Genomic DNA, 20,993 nt, shown 5'->3' on the forward strand with positions numbered 1-20,993 from the left:
ATGGAGCATCCACACCTGCCACTCAGGCACCAGGCAAAGAAAGGAGCCTTTATGCACCTTTGTAGCACTGGCAATTAGTTAATACTGCCTCAACCAGCCTCGGTCCAGTACCAGCATCTGCTCTAGGCATGGGGATGGAAATCAGGAGAATGGACAATTTGCAGAAACCACTGGGTAATCTTTGGACCCCAAGTGTTCATTACAGACACCAGAAGCACAACTCGCACCATGGTTTCAAATGAGCAGATCACGTTAAAAAGTTGCAGCACTCTCCAATGCTCTTGCTTCTACCACCATCCCTCATAGCTCTCAATTCTGTCCTGTTGCTGCTGTTCTCTGCCATCAGAAAATCCTTTCCCAGAGGCTCACATCTGAGATCCACAAAGGAAGTGAAATAGGGCTGTTTCATATGAGTAGATGCCTCTAGATTTGGCAGCATCAAACTCCACAGGGTTCTTCACTGCATGCTAGTAAAGTTTTGTTTTTCTACTGCACCTTTTACTTCATGTCTCTTCTGGATGCTTCTTTTGAAGAGTGAGGGATGGCTTAGAGGTGTGCAGGACAGGTGTGCAGCCTTGAAGCAGCAGCACTGGGTGTGTCTGTGGGAATGAGATGATCCTGGGGAACTTGGCTCGTGTTTTGCTGAAGGATCAAGCTCTTACCTATTCCTGATAGAACATGACAGTGCTGGAGAAGGCTTGTCCAGCAAACCAGGAAAAAAAAGACTAGGCTGGGATTTCAGTGTCCAATTTAATTTCAGTGCAAGGAGGAAGCAGAGATTATTGGTTACAAGAAACAGCTCTGTTATTCCAAGCTACATGTAAAACCATGGCTGGCTTCTTACTAAGCACCCCAGATTTTGCAGAGAGACCAAGTATGTTAAGGTCTCTGCAGAACAAGCCACCATCCAGAACACCACGGTTACCCAAACTTACAGAACACAGTTGCATAACTTGTGTTGAAAACAGTAGTAAGGCTATAAAGCAGCCTGGCCTTTGTGATCTGGCTCAGGGAAGCAACCGCAACAACCATATTGAGGGAAGATGAGGGAAGAGACAATGTGGGTGATACAAAGTAAGTGTTCTACCACTCATAAACCAGAGGAATAACAACTGGCTTCTACCACGTGACTGTTATTTGCTCCTTATAGTTTAAAATCCACAGCAGCCAGCCATGCTCCCACAGCTGTGCACATCCCTGCTGAAACAGGTCTAAGTGGCAGATTAGTGATCCCCAAAATACCCTTTCCCATACTGGTTCTGGCCTCAAGAGAAACACAGAACCTCTGTCAAGCCCTTTGGGCAGCGTGACAGAAGACCATCAAGACAAAAGCTGGAAAGAAGTTGCAGCCTATTCTTACCACAGGGCCACCACGTGCTCTGGAAGCATCAGAGCATTCAGAGCTTGTGGCAGCACCTGACGAGTTTCCTCCTTGTATGTGCTGCTACCCAAGCCTCACATCCTGCTCTGGAGACCTCCCTGCAGCATTGCTGAAAGGACTCCGAGCTCTCCTCTGTTCCCAGCACCACAGCATAGAGACAACTCAGCCCAGCAGCTCCACCCAGAGACAGTGGGTATGAGGCAGACCCTGGCAGAAAAGTTCCACAACTACATCACAGCAAGGCCAGTTTCTCCAGTGCTGGCTGCAGGAGAGAGTGCACCGACCTGCTCTTCTTAGCCATGGGGAGGCATGGGGAGACACAGGCCACAAAGCAGTGTGTATCACAGACATGACAGCAGGCACAACTTGGACCATGGACTCAAACAAGCTTTATGTGTTTAAATAACCTTAAAAAGCTGCAGCACTCTCTGATGCTCCTTCCATCCTGCCTCATGGAGCAGAGTGAGCAGGCATGGATTTGTGCTGTATTGCACAAGTCAGGTAACTGTCACACAGGACTGGGGCCCTTCATCTGTCCAGCTGCACACACTGACATCAGCAGCAAACTGACTGCTTTGCCCTTAGAGCAGAGACTTCACGGCACCAGTGTGAAGGACTTCTCCAGCCCCTAAAACACAGCAACCGAAACACAAACACACACAGAGCACAGTGCTGAGGGACCGTTTGGACACACACTAAAACATGTAACACACCACAGACTGGAACAAGGAACTTCTCAATAGACTACATACATTCATTTCCTACCTGGGCTCTCTCACCCCCAAGGAAATGCATGACAGCAAGTGCCCTAAAGCAAAGATTCATTTTCTTCTCTCCAACAGCAACCGAGGGTTCAATTTTAGCTTAGGATTTAGCAGTCTTGTTAAGATTAGCTGGAAAGGCCTCTCCCCTGCAGCCCCTCTACTGTTTGGAGCTGTGAATGCTGTGCACTTTATGGGGTGTGCCACTACAGTGCTGCAAGTCCTTCCCGGGTGCAACTCCTGCATGCCAAGCTGGTACCCCCTGCCCAGCACGTCCTCACTGCGACACGCTGGGAAGCTCAGTTAAGGGGCACGCAAGCACTACAGGGTCTGCTGGATAGATTCCTATCAGCTCCAGCCCAGCAGGGATGTCTCTATTTCCTAGAAGCCTCATTTACACCACTGCTTCATGCGTGCTCTCGAGGTCATGCTGGTTGAGGAACTGAGGGGTCTTTCATTTGACAGTGACACAGATACTGCCTGGGGGTGGGGGGATAAGACAGAGGAGCTGAAGGAAAGAAGAGACAGATGAGTCTTCCCACTCTCCCTCTTGCCTGGAGGTTTAACAAGGGAAAAGAAACCAAAACAAAAGCCACGCTTGAGTGCTATTCTTTGCCCTTTTAACGAATATTTTCTTAAAATATAAAAACCATCTTCACCCTGGAAACCGCTAGAACGTAAACAATAAAAAAGGTGATTTAGGGACAAGAAGGGAGAGGAGGTTTGAATGTGCTTCCAGGCAGCAGCCCTTTCTAAGAGCAGTGGGGGCCTCCATGGCCCTGTGCTCGCCATCAGCCCTGTTCCTATGGCTCTCTTGCTCATTTAGAGTTCCCCAGTGGGTCTGGACTTAGGATTCAGCGATTAGCGGTCTGCAGCAAACCCTGGTAGGTAGGTTAATCCTCTTCATCCTCACTGATGTCATAGGTGACTGCAGACTCATTCCTGGAGCGGTTGGCAGGTGAGGAAGGAGGAGTCTTGGTGGAGAAGGGCCAGCGGAAAGTGGGAGATGGGGAGCGGTCGTGTGTGGGGCTGCTGCTGGGACTCTGCTTTGGGCTGATAGCCTGCAGCATCCGGCCCTTGCCCTCCTTCAGCATGTGTTTCTGGTGAGGGAAGCAGGAGGACAGTTAGCAGGGGTTACACAGTCATGGAAATGGACACTACTTACAGCCTGTGTAGCATTTTGAGTTGTGTCCCTTCAGAACTTCATTCTATTTAAGCCCCAGCATCACTCTGGGCTTTGGAAACTGCACACAGTGAAATTACCACACATTTTCAAGCACTTCTAACATGAAATGCCTGTGATATTTACCCAACAGTGCAGGAAAGCCTGGCACCAACAAGTAGTTTCAGATTCATCTTGGGCCAATGACAAAGTGACCACCATCCTCTTGGCAGCTCAGCAGGGCACAAACTGGAGTTTACAGGCCAGCTCACTGGACAGGGGAGTTTTTCACTCTACAATGTAACTGGCATTACCTCGTTGGCAATGGTGAGAACTCCCTGAAAACGGGCTGCCCAAGCCTGGGACAACTTGTCTGGAGACTGGTGGCACACTGAGCACTGCAACAAATGCCAAACCTTTCCTCTGCAGACTCTGTAGAAGCCCTACAATGTCTGTTGATGTCTCCAAAATTCCCTTTCCCCTTTTCCCAGAGCAACTCCTTACCAATGCGCCTTCTGGGCCAAACATCTCCAGGAAATTGCCGATGAACTCCCGGGATTTCTCTTCCCACTTCTGAATGAGATCAATACTCTTCTCTTCCACTTTCTGGACAAATTCCTTTGACTTCTCCTCTACATCCTTCACTCTTTTTTTCACCTTATCCACACGTTCCTGGAGGTGGTATTTTTTCTCCTGCACAGAGAGTGGTGGATCAGAATATAGCTCACCAGATTTGAGTGGAGACCATCTCTGCTCTTTGTTACTACACTGAACTGCTGCTTGAGACCCAGCATGTCCTTCAGTATGGTGACACTTCTCCTTCATTGCCATCACACTTCTTTCCTAGACTACATGGCAGACACAGTGGGGCTGTGAGACACTTTGTGGCAGGCACTGGCACAGTACACAAAACAAGACTAAAGCCAGAGATAAGAACTATCTAATAGGAGTGCATGGAAGAGGGAAATATTTATACAGCATGCAGATTAGATTCGAGTAACTTGCTGTAGGTCCCTCTGCATATCACAACAGCACCAGTCTTTCTGCTGGGTGTTTTTAAACAGAGGCAGATTTATGTGCCAAAGAGAGGCCAAGCAGCCATTACCTCTCCTGTTTCATTGTAGTTCACAGGCATAGTATCTGAGTGATAAAAATAAATGTTTATGACTTTACTTCCAACATCAAAAATGTCTTCTGCCATGTATTCTTTCTGAGGGCTGAGGGCTAGAGCTGCTCAGCACAGGATCAGGGCATACCCTTCTGTCCTACCCAAGCACTGCTGCTCCTGCAGCTCTAGGAAGGGAACAGTACAGTGGAAACAGCATCAGAAATAGCACGATTTTATCCTAACAAATGACTCTATCCTAAGGGGGTGGCTGGGGGAAGAGGAGAGAGATGAGACAGCAGCTGCTGTCAAAAACAACTCACTCTTCATTCAAGAAAACGTACATTTTGCCCCATACCCTCCATCCAGCTCTTTCAATAGCTAAGATATCATCAAGGCATCTCTGACAAGAGAGAAGCATTAGCAACTCCCCAGCTCCTCTGAGTGGATCCCTGAAGCGATTTTAGAGGTTGAAGTCTAATTTCTACTCCAAGGACACTGGTTTGGTGGCAATGCTTAGCTCTGCAGACAGGTCTTCCACTAGCACATGGCAGGACTGTGCTATCACTAGACAAGACTCTCTTCACACTTGTCAAGATTCTGGCTCCTGCAGTGTGTGGTGAGAACCCCTTCAACTCACGTTTATGAAGCTGACGTTGAGCTCCTTGGCCGTGTAGCCGCGCTGCAGGTTCCGCCTGGCATAGACGTCGTAGTCCCGCACGATGCGCGTGATGATGTCGGACGTGGAGATGCCCTCAGTCCTCTGGGTCGGTGCAAACATGCCTAAGGTTGGGGAAGAGGACCAAGGACAGCTTGAGCAAGACACATGGCAAAAAGCTGCTGCCACCTCGATTAGGAAACAATTTCTCCTGTCAAGAGCTCACTTCCTAACTGTTCTCAGATCTTCGTCCTTAAATGTACAATACCAGAGCCATCCTTTCTGGGATGTCTAAGTATGACCAAAACATCAAAATACCAAATGTCAAAATACCAGGTATTCTAATGAAAAGGTCTTCACTTTAGCTGGTTTAAATATTGACTGCATACAGAATAGTGTGGGGACAAGGACAGGACAAGGGGTCCTATATTTTAATGGATGGAAATGTAACACTCTGATGGCTGAATTTGGATAGATATAAAAAAGCTGCACCCACAGTGAATTTTACAGCAAACAGCTAGAGGTGCCCCTCTGCTAAGTTCATGAGAATCTCTAAGAGAAACTGTAGTATATTTCCAAGAGCTTGCTGTTAATTCAATCAGACTAACTAGACTGAAATTGGGAATTAGTGCTGAGCCATTCTTGGGCTGGGACATGGAACTAGTGTTATGAAGCAGGGCCCAGAGCTGATTCTTCCTGCCACCAGAGCCTCCTGGGCAGACCTTGTTCCCAGAGAGGCATAATCTTGTATTAATGAGGTACAGGATTTTGACAGGAAGCCATGGAGAATTTGAGGGCGACTCACCTGCTTCTTTTATATGCTTATAGACATCATCACTGCCAGCAGAAGAGTAGGGGATGTCATCATGTGCAACAAAGTCGATCTGAAAATTAAAAAAAACAAGTCAACATTTTATTTGGAATGTGCAGGTCTCCTGTCGAAAGATGGCAAGTTTCAGCTCAACACCTCCACTCAGGGGTGTGAGAGAGAACAGCAAGACACTTCCCTCTGTTACAACACAACACAGCACAACACAACACAACACAACACAACACAACACAGCACAACACAACACAACACAGCACAGCACAGCACAGCACAACACAGCACAACACAGCACAGCACAACACAGCACAGCACAACACAACACAACACAGCACAGCACAACACAGCACAGCACAACACAACACAACACAGCACAGCACAACACAGCACAGCACAACACAACACAGCACAGCACAACACAGCACAACACAACACAACACAACACAACACAACACAACACAACACAACACAACACAGAGTAGTCCCAAGTTCTCAGTGACAATTGCCTGTGAATTGTAAGCACACAGAGGAAAGAAAAGGCTGGGAAGAAGGACAGAGCTGCTTTAAGCTCCACAGAGAAATGGCTTGTTAACAGCAACAAAGGTAAACTAAGCAAGCTCCCCTGGAGACTCCTTCACCTCCCAAAGCTGTTCAACAGATGTTAGAGATTCCTTTCACTTTATCTCACCTACTGATAAAAGGCTTTAAAGACAGCTTGTCTGGTCTCCTGTGGCAGGGAAGCTGATATATATCTAAGCTGCTCCTGCTGTAAGTGGGGAGTTGGACCAGACATCCCCAGAAATCACTTCCAAACCATGTAATCCTCTCCCTACTGCATTTCACACCTGTCTGTAATGTGCACCAACTTCTCCTGAAATAGCGAGAACCCTCTCAGGCTTTTTCACTATGTCACAATCCCTACCTTATTTTAACACTACATGTCAGCTCAGCAAATGCTTCTACACTCCAAAGAAATCCACTAAATTTCCATAACCCAGGGCATTTGATATTTAAGGAGCTTCAACAGAAACAGTTTGCTCAGGCAGAGGTCACCCGCAAGGATGAATTCTTGCTGTAAAGAGGGAGAGGCTAATTGAAATTCCAAACAGATCAGATGTCACAAATTACCCTGTGCTCTGCCAGGAACTCGGGTGTGAGGGTCCAGGGTGCATTTCTCACCACCTCGTCCACATAGCGACAGTGCTGCACAGCATCGTAGCGCTCGTTTTCGTTCATTACCGTGAAACCCTTGAAGTTGTGGGTCAGCTCATCACTGCAGACTGGAGAAACAAGCAGAGAACGCTGAATCTGAGGCACTTACCCCAGTGATTTACAGTAAAAGGACCTTGCCTGCATCCTGCTGAACCGGACAATGCCAGCAGCTGATAGAGGCTAGTGTTTCAAATCCAGCTCTTCTAGCCACAAAGCATCAGGAACAGAGGGTGCTGCAGGGCACTACACTCCTGAGCAATTCTGGGCAGGCTGTTTGGAGAATTTCTGCCCAGTTGGGAACCCACACCCCAAGCCTTTAAGGTCTCCAGAGCTTACAACACTTAGCAAGAAAACCAGCCAACACAGAAGACCACTCTTCTATAAGAAATGGCACCTGGGGGTCTGCTGGGCAGAAATCTACATTGAAAGTATTGGATGTCTCAGGCTTGGAATCTGAAAAGACTTATTGCCTGAACTTCTGATTTCATAAAATGCCATACCACAATCTAGTTCTTGGAAAGTTTACACTAAAACAAAGGGGGAATTCACAGGAAATCAACCTTAATTATTATGTTCTATGAGAAAGTAAATTAACAACTCTTCATAATCTGCAATGTAAGATATTGAAGGAGTTCTATTTGATTATCAGACTCAAAAGTAAACAAGGCATTACCAGTCTCACTGGTATTGGATGTATTTACATTCTAGACAAACAGATGATAAAGAGTGGGGGAGATTGTTCCCTGCTTGGAGCTCATGTTCTCTTGGGATGTGGCCTGTCTCAGCCCTGCTGCAAGGGGAGCAGTTCATTGCCCTCCTCCTCACCAGCCTCCTAGAGGCACAAAACATGGTTACACTCCTTGCTACTTTAACATGTTAATAGTTTGACCTGAAGTTATTTCCCTGTTTGTTGTAGTGTTTATGTACATGGGGATGTCTTTTAGCCTTTAATATTTCTAAGCTTGGGGCAGTTTGTAGGTTGGAGCAACTGTTTCAGCTCTCCTCCCTCCCTTCCCCTTCCAGACACTACTGTAGCACACAGGAAATGCAGGCATACCACCATTAAAATGCTCTCAGCAATGACTGAAACTATGATAAGGAAACAAACCACCCAAGGATGCTATAATTGTTCTATGGCATGGTCAGAATTTCATTTTGCTTCATGAAGACACTGGGAACTGAGAAAACTAGTTAAAGGTGTTTTCAGTTCTCATACTTCAGCATTATTATGCAGCCTGACCAGGGGTCAGCTCCTGATGGACAACATGCACAGCCTGATGTGTCCTCAGTGTGGGAGGAGGGACGAGCAGAGGCACAGCCTAGACAGAGGCCCATGTTCTTCAGCAGCCAGAAGAGGGGTATCTTTTTTCCTGTTACATTCTTGAAGGAACTAATGGCTGAAACCCCTCTGCTAGACCCCTTCAGGCATTCAGGAGGACATTCCTGACATCATCTAAAGACTTATGACCTAACAGATAGAATGGGGAGCTTCTATTTGGAGAAGGAAGCCTCACTGACTTCCAAGTGTCCAGGCACATGCCCAAGAAACCACTGTGATCTCCATGTTCCCATTGGGATCTGTTTGGCACTAAGCAATCTCCGTCAGGAAACTGGACCTGGGGAGTGACTTGCAGGGCAATACAGGTGAACAAAGCAGTCATGGAGGGACACATACTTTAGCTGTCTCATTTCTGTGTCAAAAGTAGATGTTCAACTATCCCAAATATATTCTGATACTCAGATGTCCAACTCACCTGTACCTGTCATAAAACAGAGGAGTGAAATTAAAACAGCACAATTAAAAATCTTTTCCTTGAGCACTCATTTGGTACAGATTTCTTTCTGCAGACATATCCAACCCTCAACATTTTGCAATAAGACTCCAGCAATATTGGGACAAGTGTCTGCAGTGAGAGTCACTGAGGCTACAAAGACAAAACCCGTGTATGCACAACCACAGACAGAGCTAAACTGTACTCCTGCCACAGCCAAAGTCAACAAGGTCACTCCTTACCTCCAACAATGAGGTATGTGTTTGGGAAGAGGTTCTTTGCTTGCATCAAGGCCCGGGCATGTCCAGAGTGGAACAAGTCAAATATTCCATCGGCATAAACTCTGACAGGGCGATCCACTGTGCCAAAGGGACAGAGAGACAGCTGTGAATATGCTTTCCTGGAGAAGCAGCTGCTGCTCACACTCACATCTGAGGACCTTCTGAAAGTCATGGACGTGTTATAGAATGCAGCACCATAAGCAGGACAGAACTGTGAAGATAAGTGCCTGGCTCTCTGCCTTCCCACGTGGAAACAAATACATCTGAGCACAGAGCTGAAAAACGGCCACATTTAAAGGCAGACTGAAAGCCTACCACATTTCACCCAAACAAGGTGAAGGGGAGACCAAGGGAAAAGCAAACTCTGAACATTTCCCTTTTATGGAAATCCAAATACAGAATTAACTTTTTGCACAACAGGGAGATACCAGAGGGGAACTGGCCCAAATGTTTCACAAGTGCCTGATTTCCCCCCACCTTCCAGGATGGCATCTTGAGACCTTTACAGCATCTCCCTCTGCAGCTTGCTGCCACAGTCTGGTTGAGGGACTGCATCATCAGCTCCCCCAGACACATGCAGTGTATGGCTTTATTCAAAAACACAACTGAACTAGTCAAAGAAAAGCAGACACAATTCCGCTGAATCAATGGCATTATCAGCTAAACCCATCGATAATATTAATATTAATATTAATATTAATATTAATATTAATATTAATGACAATACTGATGATGATAATAATAATAGTAGTTTAAAAAAAAGCCCGAAACTCCCCTCAGGTCACCTCTGCCAGGGGAAATTGTAGCTCAATTCTTTGAGGTCAGCACAGAGGTAGAGTGAGACAGTCTAGCACTGCCATGTAATAGTGGGAGGCTTCTGATCTTGGGACCACACAGGACCACAGTCCTCTTGCTGCTGATAACCAAAAGCCATAGTCTTTGTATGAGACATGCCTGGGAACAGCCTGCTGCTCTCTTAGCCCAGTTCAGACAGACAGATTCAGAGGAGTGGTGAGTAGAGGCACACCAAAGCTGCAGAGAGGACAGGGCAGAAAGACCTAAGAGAAAGCTGAGACCCCACAGGTCTGGGCAGAGCCCTAGAGGTACCCAGAGAGCCTGGGAGGCAGCAAGAAGAGTTGATGCAAAGGTCAGAGTTGTTAAGTTCAAGCTAAGCAGAGGAGTCAGTTTTAAGACAGCCTCTTACAATCATTCTTTAGTGGTGCTAAGGCCTCAACCTGAGGATGCCAGAGGGCTCTGAAGAGCCAAGGATTTGGAGATCTGTGACTGCAAAAGCTTTCTGTATGCCAGTAGAGGGCTGGTCCGACCAGACCTTTATGAATGTTCATTCACATTCTGGAAAGTAGCTGGGACATCCTTATCTTTCCTCTGTACCTGCAGCAGCTACAGTTCCTGAGCACAGACACAAACTGCAACAAGGAAGTGTGCACTGTATTTTAGACCTGGCAGGCAGGAGAGCCAGCACTACTGAAAGCAGAAACCTTTGTGCAGGCTCTGGAGATTTTCAGATGGGAAATTAATGCATATTTATGAAATACACTGGATTTTCAGAACCTCTGGCAGGAAACCACTGCCAGGTCTCAATCTGAGCTGGCTCATCTCTCAGCAGCCGTCAGGTAGATAAAGTGCAGCATTTTTATTGCCTCTGTAGCCATAACAGAGAGGCCAGGTAAGACAGCACTGTCTGCATACTCTGTTTGGGAGGAGAGGGCTGTGATCCTTCAGGAGTCAGTTGTGCCTCTGCCTCCCCTTTGGACTTGTAAAGAGAAGAGTGTTTCTCCCAGCCTGGTTTAGAGAATAAAAGGACACATTCTTGTTGAGGGGCTGGCCTGTGGTGTTTAATGACACTGATTTTAATTCAAATCCAGGCTAGAATGGGACATTCTGGACAAAGATATAAATTGGTTTTACTTGTCAGTTTCAAATTTCAGAAAATATAACTTTTAAAGTGCTTGACTTAAAGCTACCTCAGACAAAGTAGTACAGAAAGTGTGCAGTTCTATGGTTCTCAGTGGCTCAGCTAGAGTTTAAAACAAATATCTGCAGTCTCCTCACATACAAACTCGAATTTCAGATGTACTGATGGGCCAAATTTCCCACTGGAACAGTTATTAATCACTAAAGCATTCTCTTAGTCACTGGCTGTAAACCTGGTCCAACACACAAGGTTGATTAGATCTCAGTGATATCCCAACCATACCCACACCCCCCAAACCCAACATTTATACAATCCCCTTCCAGTCCGTGCTCTTACTTACAAGGGGTGCCTCTCACAGCTTCTTCATACGTCACTCTGATGTATGGCTTGCTGTAGTCGATCTCCACTTCATCTGAGAATGGAGCTGGTTCCCTCAGGCCCTAAACAGTCAAGAAAGTTACACTGTAAGAGTGCAAAAGTGAGGGCAGTTCACAGTGGCAGCACTGCAATCCTTCGTCACTGCATGACTCATTGTTCCTCTGCACAATTCAGACCCATGTACTAAAAGACTAATTAGTGTAAAATCTCAAAACAGTCTTGCAGGCTGATTATCCTGAATTTAGAGAGGAAGAGAGAGAGTAAAAAGAGTTTAGAAGACAGTATTTATATTGGATGAAGAAAATCAGAGGATCAGAGCTGCAGCTGCTGAACTCAGACTTTTGACAAACAGCAGTTCACAGCAGCACAAACCAAACTTGAAACCTCACTGTCACAGCTCCAGCTGTGCCCACTCTGGCAAGACCATCACTCTGCTGTGCCTGAGTGTTTGTGCTGATGTACAAACTGCAACAGCTCCTTGATTTGAGTATATGAACAAGCAGAAGAGCAATACCAACCGCAGCACTGAGTCCCAGGGAATGTGTGTGCTGTCGCTATTTCTGAGCCATGCAATTGAGAGACTGACCTTGATCTGTGGCAGAGTAACTCCAACTGATGCAAGAAAACCCCTCTAGCCTGCTAGCTTGATCACAGCAGTACATTTAATCAACAGCTGAAGTCCGGGAATCATTTCTGGTCTACTCTGAATGGAAATGAAACATATGCCCTTCCCATTACAAAACAAACAGCTCAATTTCCTTCTAGCTGGAAGGTGTAGGGCTGCAATGGACATGCTGTTCCTGAGTCAGAACACTAGGAAACAAGCTTGCAAATCATTACAATAATACCTTCAAGCTGAAAAAGGCTAATCTGCAGTTTCCTCTCTGGCTTCATGTCCCACTGCAGAATCCTGGCAGTGTCCAGCACCACAGCAACCAGAAAAACCGCTGCTATTTTGGCTGGTGTCATTCCTTATTAGAGTGCTTATAGTGAAATGCACAGGAAAACAACCACTGACCACTACATTCAAACAAGCTGCTACTGCTGAATATCTCCTTTAAGTTACTGAGGGCTCCACATTTCACACAGCACCTCCTCCACCAGGATCCTTACTGTCAGATAAGGCCTGCAGGTCTCTCCTCTCATCACTGACATTAAATCTGGGACTTCCCTATAAAATTAGATTTGGCAGTTTAGTTGGCACATACCTGATATGAAGTTAGGGGGAAAAAAAGCACAAAAAAGCCCTATCAAAATTATCCGAGGAACACAGACACGTCCTCAAAAGGTCCTGCCAGAGTCTTGCCCTTCCCCTGCAGGGCCAGTGAGGGTCAAAACTCAACCTGATGTGCACAGGTTTATGTGTCAGCAGATTTGTTACCACCATCTGCTGCTGAGCCCTGCTACTTCAGGGGAACATTCTGCCAACAGCTGCTTAATTGGGAGTGGAAAAGGCTTCAAGGCAATCTCACAGTTAGGCAACACTATTACTTTTGCTATAATAAATAAAACTTTTGCAAAAGGAAGAAGAAAAAGAAATCTTTCACCAGAAGAACTGTGTTTTCCCTGTGGCTAAAAAACAGGCAGGAAGCTTAGAAAGTGGCTAGATATTACTTGTCTTGTGCTGTTCACAGATGCTTTGTTTCCAACAGACAGCAACTTGAAGAGCAAACGACTCCCATGGAATAATAAATAACCTGCACACTTCTCTTTCCTAACTGAAATACATGGGATCTTTAAGAGGGACAAGGTGGGTTTTTGCAACATAAAGTTTCTGGGGGATAAGTCACACAACAGCTCAAGCCTCCATCCCCAGTGCCTGCCTGCCCAGTTCTCACTGCTGGTCCTGCTCTTACTTCATTACCACTGTCAGTGCTCTGTGACAGGGCCGAAGTCCTCCTGAAGAGCAAAATATTGTTATCAAGGAGAAAAGCTGCAACACATCACCACACTTTGCCAAGGACTATGACCCTGGTATGATGTGGCAGGGATGGTAGCTGGCTTTTTACAGAGGTAGGAAAAACTAGAGCACACATGATGCACAGGACAGCTCCAGGAAGAGGGCAAAGAAGAACTATAAAAAGCCAATTGTCGCAGTATTGTGTGTAGGACAAGTTAAAGCCCTTTTCAGTAGCATTAATTGGATCAGACCCCCTTCAGAAAAGATCCCACTGGCTTTAGCTAGTTAAAACCATCCCAAGGTTGATCTAGCGAAGAAATATTTTGGTTTTTTGTTGTGTTTTTTTCCTGGACACTCCCAAAGTACTAGCAACATAAATGCAGTTTCTCTCCAGCCCAAGAAAATCAAGTGAATACTGATATTCCCAGTGCATCAGAGCATGGATTCAACAGATCACTTCTGCAAGTGCTTTGCACCCTCCTGCAGCTGTTATGTGCTCCTCTAGAGTATTTCTCCCTCCCAGTGGGTCACTTAAAACCCACCTGGGAGAAATGCCTACTTCTTCATGACTATCTAAATGCAAGCCTCTTTGGCTCAGCTTAAGTGACAAGCCGGACACACCACAAAAGCAGCTTAGCAATGCTTGCCTCAGACCTAATTTAAGCCCACGTTGTAAGTATGTTATTAGTATGAACAAAGGAAAATTCCGAACTGGATTTGCAAGAAGGAGAGCTACTGTCATTTGTTTCTTATCCCCTGCCCCTCCCCTTGCTTTCTCTGTCCACAGATAAACCATCACCTATATCTTTCTGATGTTACAGCTCAGTGTCCTCATCTCACAGGCTCCCAAAATTCTCATCTCTGCTTACTTACTAGTGAGCGTCGGGACATTTTTGGAGGGATTCCATCCAGCTCTGTTGCCCCATTAGGGCCTGATCCATCTTTTCTTCTCTTTCGGGAATTCAGCCTGGAGGAGGTCGGCGGCTCCATCTTGCCAAGCACGTCCAGAAAGAACTGGAGTAAAACGAAGGAGAGGGAAAAAAAAGAAAAAAAAGAAAAAGAGATATTTCTCAGTTCTTCCAAAACAGAATCAGTCAACAGCAGGCACAGTGTACAGAAGGTCAGTGCAAAGACACAGCCACCTCACAAGGGGCTTAGCCAGTTGTATTTGGCATCAGCTGCCAAGGCTTGACAAACAGTGCCTGGTGGGAATACTGAATCATTTAATGCAACTCAGAGCTGTTCTGCAGAGAGAAGCATGCAGCAGTCAGCTGGATGGAGAGACACTGGAACAAGAGTTGCAATGCAAATTATAAATCATTACCACGAGGTTAATAATGCTATTTTTGCATCTAAAAGGCAACCTAAGGATTATGGCATGCCTAGTTCACATTCAGCCCTTGTCCAGCAAGCTCTCACTTGGATTCCTTACTCTTTACACTCCCAGGGCAGCTGGAGGGTGTGCAGCATCCCTGTACAGTCCTGAAGAGAGGAAGGAAGGTCTATGCAGAAGGGTAAAGGTGAGGGAAGGACTCATAACTTCAGTGAGTTTAAACAGGCTTGCTGTTTGCTTTGTTGTTCTTGTAAGACCAAGCTGCGGTTCCCCAGTGGGGACAGCCCACCTTGAGACGGCTGCCACTGTGCTCTCCTCTTGTCCCCACCGCAGTGGTGACTCAGCAGATGGTGAAGCAGCTGCTGACACCACATCAGGCCATACTTACTTCTGGCACTTCATGTACCAGTTTGCAGTTAGTGGTGGTTCAGCTGAACTGCTTCTCTGATGAACAAACAGACATACCACCAATTTGGGACAGAAATTGTGACAGTTGTAAGGAAGAAAGTAAACTGTGCTTTGGACTGGAGTCACTGTACCTTTCCAAAAGGGCCTGGAGTATTAGTAACTTCAGCTTCACACAGCTGAAGCAAAAATACGGATTTATAGGCATGTATGGCACTGAATATTCCCTTTCCAGCTGCTGCAGGAGTTAGAAATGGGTGCTAGATTTGCAAAAACTAAAAAGCAGCATTGTCTCTCTTGTTAACTTGAAGAGTGCACCTCTCCAGGGCAGCACACAGCACTTCTGGCCTCCCGTTCCCCAGACTAGCATGACCCCTCCACCCAGCAACGATCCTTAACGATCCTTAAGTGCGTGCCTCAACTCCCTAATAATAAAGAGTGGTGTGGAATTTAAAACGTCTCCCCACCCAAACGCAGTGGGTGTGCTGGAATGTTAGGTGCGGCAATCACAAGGTGTGACAAAGAGCAGATGCCCCTCTGAACGCCACCTCTTTCCATAGTAGAAGGGCTCTGCTGAGTGTTCTACTTGGGATGAGTTGGGACTGTCCTCACTAAGGGCCACTGGCAAAGCTCTGAGGTTTCACAGCCAAGAAGGGCGTGCTTTTGTGAAAGAGCTGTTAAGTAGCAGATTTAGTGATCCTTATTCAAGCACACGTGACTCAAGGCTAAGGAATGCTCCAAAGTAATAAGTCAAATGCAGTTTAACCAGATACAAGTATCTCTCCCACCCCACTGAGCATCAGCACGATGACACCTCATAGACAGTTTTAGGGTCAGACACAGCTGAACTGGTTTTGGGGCTGCATACCTATAAGTATCCCTGGCTGCTCTGCTAGACCTACCACAGTGTGCTAAGAACAGGGAAAGAAAATCTTGGGACAGTAGGGAACCAAAAAATTATTGTGGAGAAGATAAAAGTGACAGTGAAGAGCAGCCACAAGGACATTCCAGAACCGTGTGACCCATCCAGCACTCACTCCATAATACCTGTGAGTCAAGCTTGCCGTTTCCCCCATTCTAGTAATTAAATTACTATTTTCTGAGAACAAACATATGGGAGAGTGCAAGCATAACCTCAGGCAAAAAAAGTTTGGAACCCCCAGGTCCAAGTCTTCAAACATTTAAGCAAAAATTTAACTTTCAGGTGAGATCCGTGCTATAAATGCAGCAGCTTCCAGACTGCCTCTGGAAAACACAGGCTATGACACAACGAATTCCTACATTTTGCAAGGTGCAAGCATGCTCTGCATCAGTCATTTACCACCATGTCCTAGCAGAAACTATGAAGTTTAAGAAAAGCAGCAAGCATCTATCTCTGGTTCAAGTGACCCCAGAATTCATGGAAACACTGGGGGGAAACAGCAGCCGATTTTCTTGTCATTGGGTTATAACAATTTCACTGTGCTTCAAGTCACCTGTTGGTCTCTTTCATTCCTTCCCCTGGGAGAGAATTAAAAGGTTTGTTAATGTGCTGGATGCAGACATTCTGAACCACTGCCCAGCAAAATATCAAAACCACAGTCTTTGGTGCTGAAGCACAGATATAGCAGCCCCACACACAACCAGGTGAAGCTCTTCCCACATCAACGTGGCCCATCACAGCAACCAGACTTCACTGCACACAAGTACAGTCTCTGCTGAATTACCACCAGCCCATTGCTGGGTGCAGATTGCATGGTCAGCCGAAGAACTGCAGGTTTCAATACAGGGCAGCACTGTCCTAGCCCAGGAGAAAACTCCAACAGCTTCTTCTAGCTCCTCCCACACCCAACCATCTGCTGTCCTGCACCCTAACTTTTCCATTTCTCAGGGTATACATAGTTAGCTAAACAATGGCAAACAACAGCTTAAGCGAATGGATTCCAACTTGAGAGATTCTGTTATTAACTGTGCATTAAATCAGCAGCAGCGGTGAGACAGCATCAGCCACACAGCAGCCACAGCAGCAGCTCTACCCAGAAGAGAGAAACCAGCTTCAAGTGTGGGATAAATATGCTCTGTCTGCTCTGACCTGACAGGTGAGATGTTGCTGAAGTAGCCTCTGCAACGTCCGGACAGCTGGGCTGGGCACCTCATGAGCGACACATCTCTGTTAATTATTCAAATTAATGTAGAAATGAAACAATAATTTTACCGCTATTTGGAACTTTAAAACCTGCCCTGTGGCTAGTGCATTTCTGGGAAGTTCTGCCATCACCAGGCTTGTCTTCATAAAAAACTGGGAACACATCACACCTTACTGCAAAAACCTACTAATCTCAGAATGCTTCATTTTTACCCAAGTGACTAAAACAGCATCCCAAACAATTATTTACCAACAGTGGGATCCAGCATCTGTAGCTGAATTTAACACATGAGGACATGTTTTTGCTTCCCCAAATGCGCAAAACACTGCCTGTTCTAAAATTAATTACATTTGCAGCAGATGGGGAAGAGGAAAGAGAAGATAACTCTCAAAGCTCATTCTGAACACGCCAAGATAGAAACCAAGTATAAGCAGAAGAAAGAGCCTTGCTGTAAAATATTAACATTGTTCTATTTTAAGGTGTCACCCTCCTGCATTATTGAGTTCATGGCTGAATACAAGAAACTGCTCAAAAGGAGCAAAGCTGGAAATGCCCCTTTTAGAAAAGCCATGGGCGTATCACAGTCTCTGCACAACTTTATAGAAGACTCAGGGCTTTTCTTCTTAAATTTATGTCTTTGGTGCATCCTGTATCAAAGAAGGGCCTTGCATCACCTGCCAGCTAACTCACCGAGAGAGAGACCTACAGAGGCTCTGCGAGGAGCAGTTGACTGCCAGATGGGAAAAGGGTTGCTTTTCCTGTCAGGGAATCACTGAGTCCCACTGAAACACAGCCACTTCTGGGAGGGGAAAAAGGACAAGCACTGATTACTAGAAAGGGAAAAAAAATATATAGGCAGGAAAGGGATGTAATATTTCTCCCTTAGTGTCTGCTAACTACACCATCATCAGAGCTAGAATTTAACCACAACACCAAAGTTCACACCTCTGTCAGGTGGAAGAGGTCAAAACAGGCCCAGCAAATCTTCCTGCTTAGCCAAAGCTTTACCTCACTGCATCTTTATGGACAGTGATGCTTTTTAGTCTTGGTGGTGTCAGAGAACTCCATCATCACACTACACAGGCGAAGCAGGTCAGATCTTTCTGCACCCTAAGCACATTGATGGCATGAGGATCTGGCCCATCCGCTTTTTTTTTTTTTTGATGTCCTGAAGAACTTCTTGGAGACTATTAACTGCAAACCTAAGTCAGTAGCAGGATTTCTTCTGCCACTTCTGCTGCTTTTCACTTGCAGATTTACCTGTGAAGCGAAAGAAATGCTGCTACTTAAAGTGAAAACAGCTTGCTGCAGCAACTCAGTAAATGCTCCAGCCCAAGGCTGCTGCAATTCCTGCCAGGGACCCAAAGCACAGGACTAGCAGCTGGACCAGTGAGGCCCCAGGACACCCACAGCTCCCTGGGTGGCACCACCTGCTCCAAGGCTGTCCTATCATCCCTCTGAACTTGGGAGGCGTTGGCACAGTCAGATGTGACTGTCATGTGCTGCTTTGCCTACAGGATCATTGCACTTTACAGGAACAAGATACTTCTCTTCTGCTGACTCAGCTGCAGGCAACACTACTAAACTTTGCACTCTGCCAGCTGTCTGCAGAGAATTGCCTTGACACATGGACAGCATGTAAGCAAGAGCCTCAGGGAAAAGTCCTGTCACTTCAGATAAGTGCCTTAAAAAGTACCAAACCACCATACATTCCTCTGCATTCCTTGACCATGGATCAAAGAGAATTTTCACCCTGTTCTCCCTCATCTACAATCCCTAGTCTACAATTAACCCTAGCTGTGTATCCCCGTGGAGATCTGTGGAGACATAGAGATCTGGAAGAGATTAATGACAGAAGATTCACCATGGATCTCTCTTCTATCAGTGCTTAAAAAACCTGCCCAATATCCAAGGCAACTTCATGCCCAGCCCAGGCTTGCCAGGCCTGGCTCTGTCCCAGTCTCCAGACTCAGAGTGTCTGCCTGGAAACAGAGTTGCTGCTGGCTACGACCCAGCCTGCTCACCTCCAGACAGACTGTGATGCTCCCCACGGTCAGCATCTGCTCTACCTGGATGGTCAAGCCCTTGAGCCCCTTAAAAAGGTTATTGCAGGATCTGGCATAGTCCCATCCACTGTAAAACACTGGCTTCTTCAATTGCTTTGGATCTAGATCAACAAAAGCAGCTGTCCCACAGTGTGTTAAAAGCCACACTTATAAAAGGGATTCCTTTTCAGCTAGTGCCACACATGCTGTCAAACAGCATCCACCTTTGCTACAACTGCCAAAATAACCCTTCAGGGCTTGCATCCCCTACTGGTCCAGGCAGGCTGGGAACATTTTCTCAAGCAGAGCCTGAGCATGCACAAGCTCTGGTACTCATGTCCAGCAATTGATGGAAAGATGCTGCTTCTCAACAACAAAGTCCCAAACGGCTTAAGATAACTCTGCCTACCACAACTGAAAAGAGTTCAGTGTGGTCACTTAGATAGTGTTGCTAAGTAATACACATGTGAAAAAGAAATACTGCTGTCAGGACTTCTGTGCACTTGAGGCACTGAGTGTCTCAACATGTGACAGCTTCTGCTGGGTGAGTGAAGCAGCAGAAATAGGGTTTATGCAGAATACCAGAAAAGCTACTGTCAGGGACAATAAAGTGTGAGAATAGGTGGCCATTCTGACCAGACTTCTGCACTATTTCATTTTCAGAGATTAGCAACAGAGCTTTTTAAGACTGGAGGTGTAAACCTGCTTTAGCAGGTTTATATACCAATACCAATTCCTTACTGCAACAGTTATTGTTTGTGGCCCTTGGTACAGTGATTTCAAGAGTGTTACAACCCAACCCTGGCAGTGAGAAAATTCAGAATCAGTAATTTTAATAATTGTATATATATATATGGCAGATTTCTTTGGGAAATAATGTGTGGATATTTGTCACCTGAATTTCAAAACCAGACAGAGTGTCTGTCCTCAGACCCTGGAGTCCTGCATGTGGAAATCTAGCGCTACCTGTTTCTGACCATGCCAACCTTTGTCAGGGTCCTGGTGCGACAGCATCACAGGGTGGGGACAGAGAGAAGGCCAGCTGCAGTGCCCTGCACCTCCCTCCACAGCCAGTGAGGACTACAGGGGAGCTTCACAGCTTTCAGAATTCCTGAAGACTTTAAGTCCAATTATAAAACCATTAATCAGCGCAGCCAGGACTTCGGTGGACACAAAAAGCAGGTTAGAGAGGATGTGTGCCTACGCAGCGGCTGGGTCACACCTTCCTTCGCCCTAGCCAGGGCCACCTCCTCACTGTCCTCCCTAGGCCTGCTCTGTGTCCCCTGGTGGGGGGATGTCCCCCGGAGCCCCCACGCTCCAAGCGCTGAGAGTGCACTACAAAAGTTTCCCACTGACCTGCCTCTATCTTCTCTCAGCTGCCGTTCCTGCCGTCCCCAAGGATCACGCCCGAGCCCCGGCCTCTGCTCAAGCCCCCCACAAAGGGCACGCAGCGCATCACGACCACCCCAGCAGACACTGCCCTTTTGCCCAAAGCCAGCGTTCCACCTCCCGACCGGCCAGCACCTCCCGAAGCCCCCAGCCTGCGCCACGGCCACCACGCTGGGAGAGGGGCCCGGGGTGGGACCCCCTGACCGGCTCCGCAGGGGGAAGAGTGCGGTGCCCCCATATACCGCCAGTCAGAACCCACTCAAACCTCCGCTCCCGGTCCCGGCACCGCTCCGCTCCCTGTGCCCGCCGTGACAGCCCCCCGC

General features: G+C 46.7%; 1 protein-coding gene across 2 annotated transcripts; it reads right to left on the reverse strand.

Moving 5' to 3' along the window:
* Positions 1 to 2,740: 2,740 nt before the first annotated feature.
* On the reverse strand, positions 2,741 to 20,802 carry PCYT1A (phosphate cytidylyltransferase 1A, choline). Of its 2 annotated transcripts, none has more exons than XM_062498858.1 (10): positions 18,245 to 20,798; positions 17,182 to 17,259; positions 14,246 to 14,386; positions 11,435 to 11,534; positions 9,120 to 9,236; positions 7,022 to 7,173; positions 5,873 to 5,951; positions 5,050 to 5,192; positions 3,809 to 3,997; positions 2,741 to 3,242 (listed from the first exon to the last, which is right to left on the reverse strand). In XM_062498858.1, the coding sequence occupies exons 3-10, from the start codon at positions 14,360 to 14,362 to the stop codon at positions 3,036 to 3,038; spliced, it is 1,104 nt and encodes a 367-aa protein (XP_062354842.1). In that variant the 5' UTR covers positions 14,363 to 14,386; positions 17,182 to 17,259; positions 18,245 to 20,798; the 3' UTR covers positions 2,741 to 3,035. The 2 variants fall into 2 exon arrangements, with proteins under 2 accessions (XP_062354842.1, XP_062354843.1); XM_062498859.1 differs by having other exon boundaries at positions 3,099 to 3,702; positions 18,245 to 20,802.
* Positions 20,803 to 20,993: the final 191 nt, after the last annotated feature.

The sequence above is a fragment of the Cinclus cinclus genome, chromosome 10, assembly GCF_963662255.1.
Source record: "Cinclus cinclus chromosome 10, bCinCin1.1, whole genome shotgun sequence".
NCBI lineage: Eukaryota > Metazoa > Chordata > Aves > Passeriformes > Cinclidae > Cinclus > Cinclus cinclus.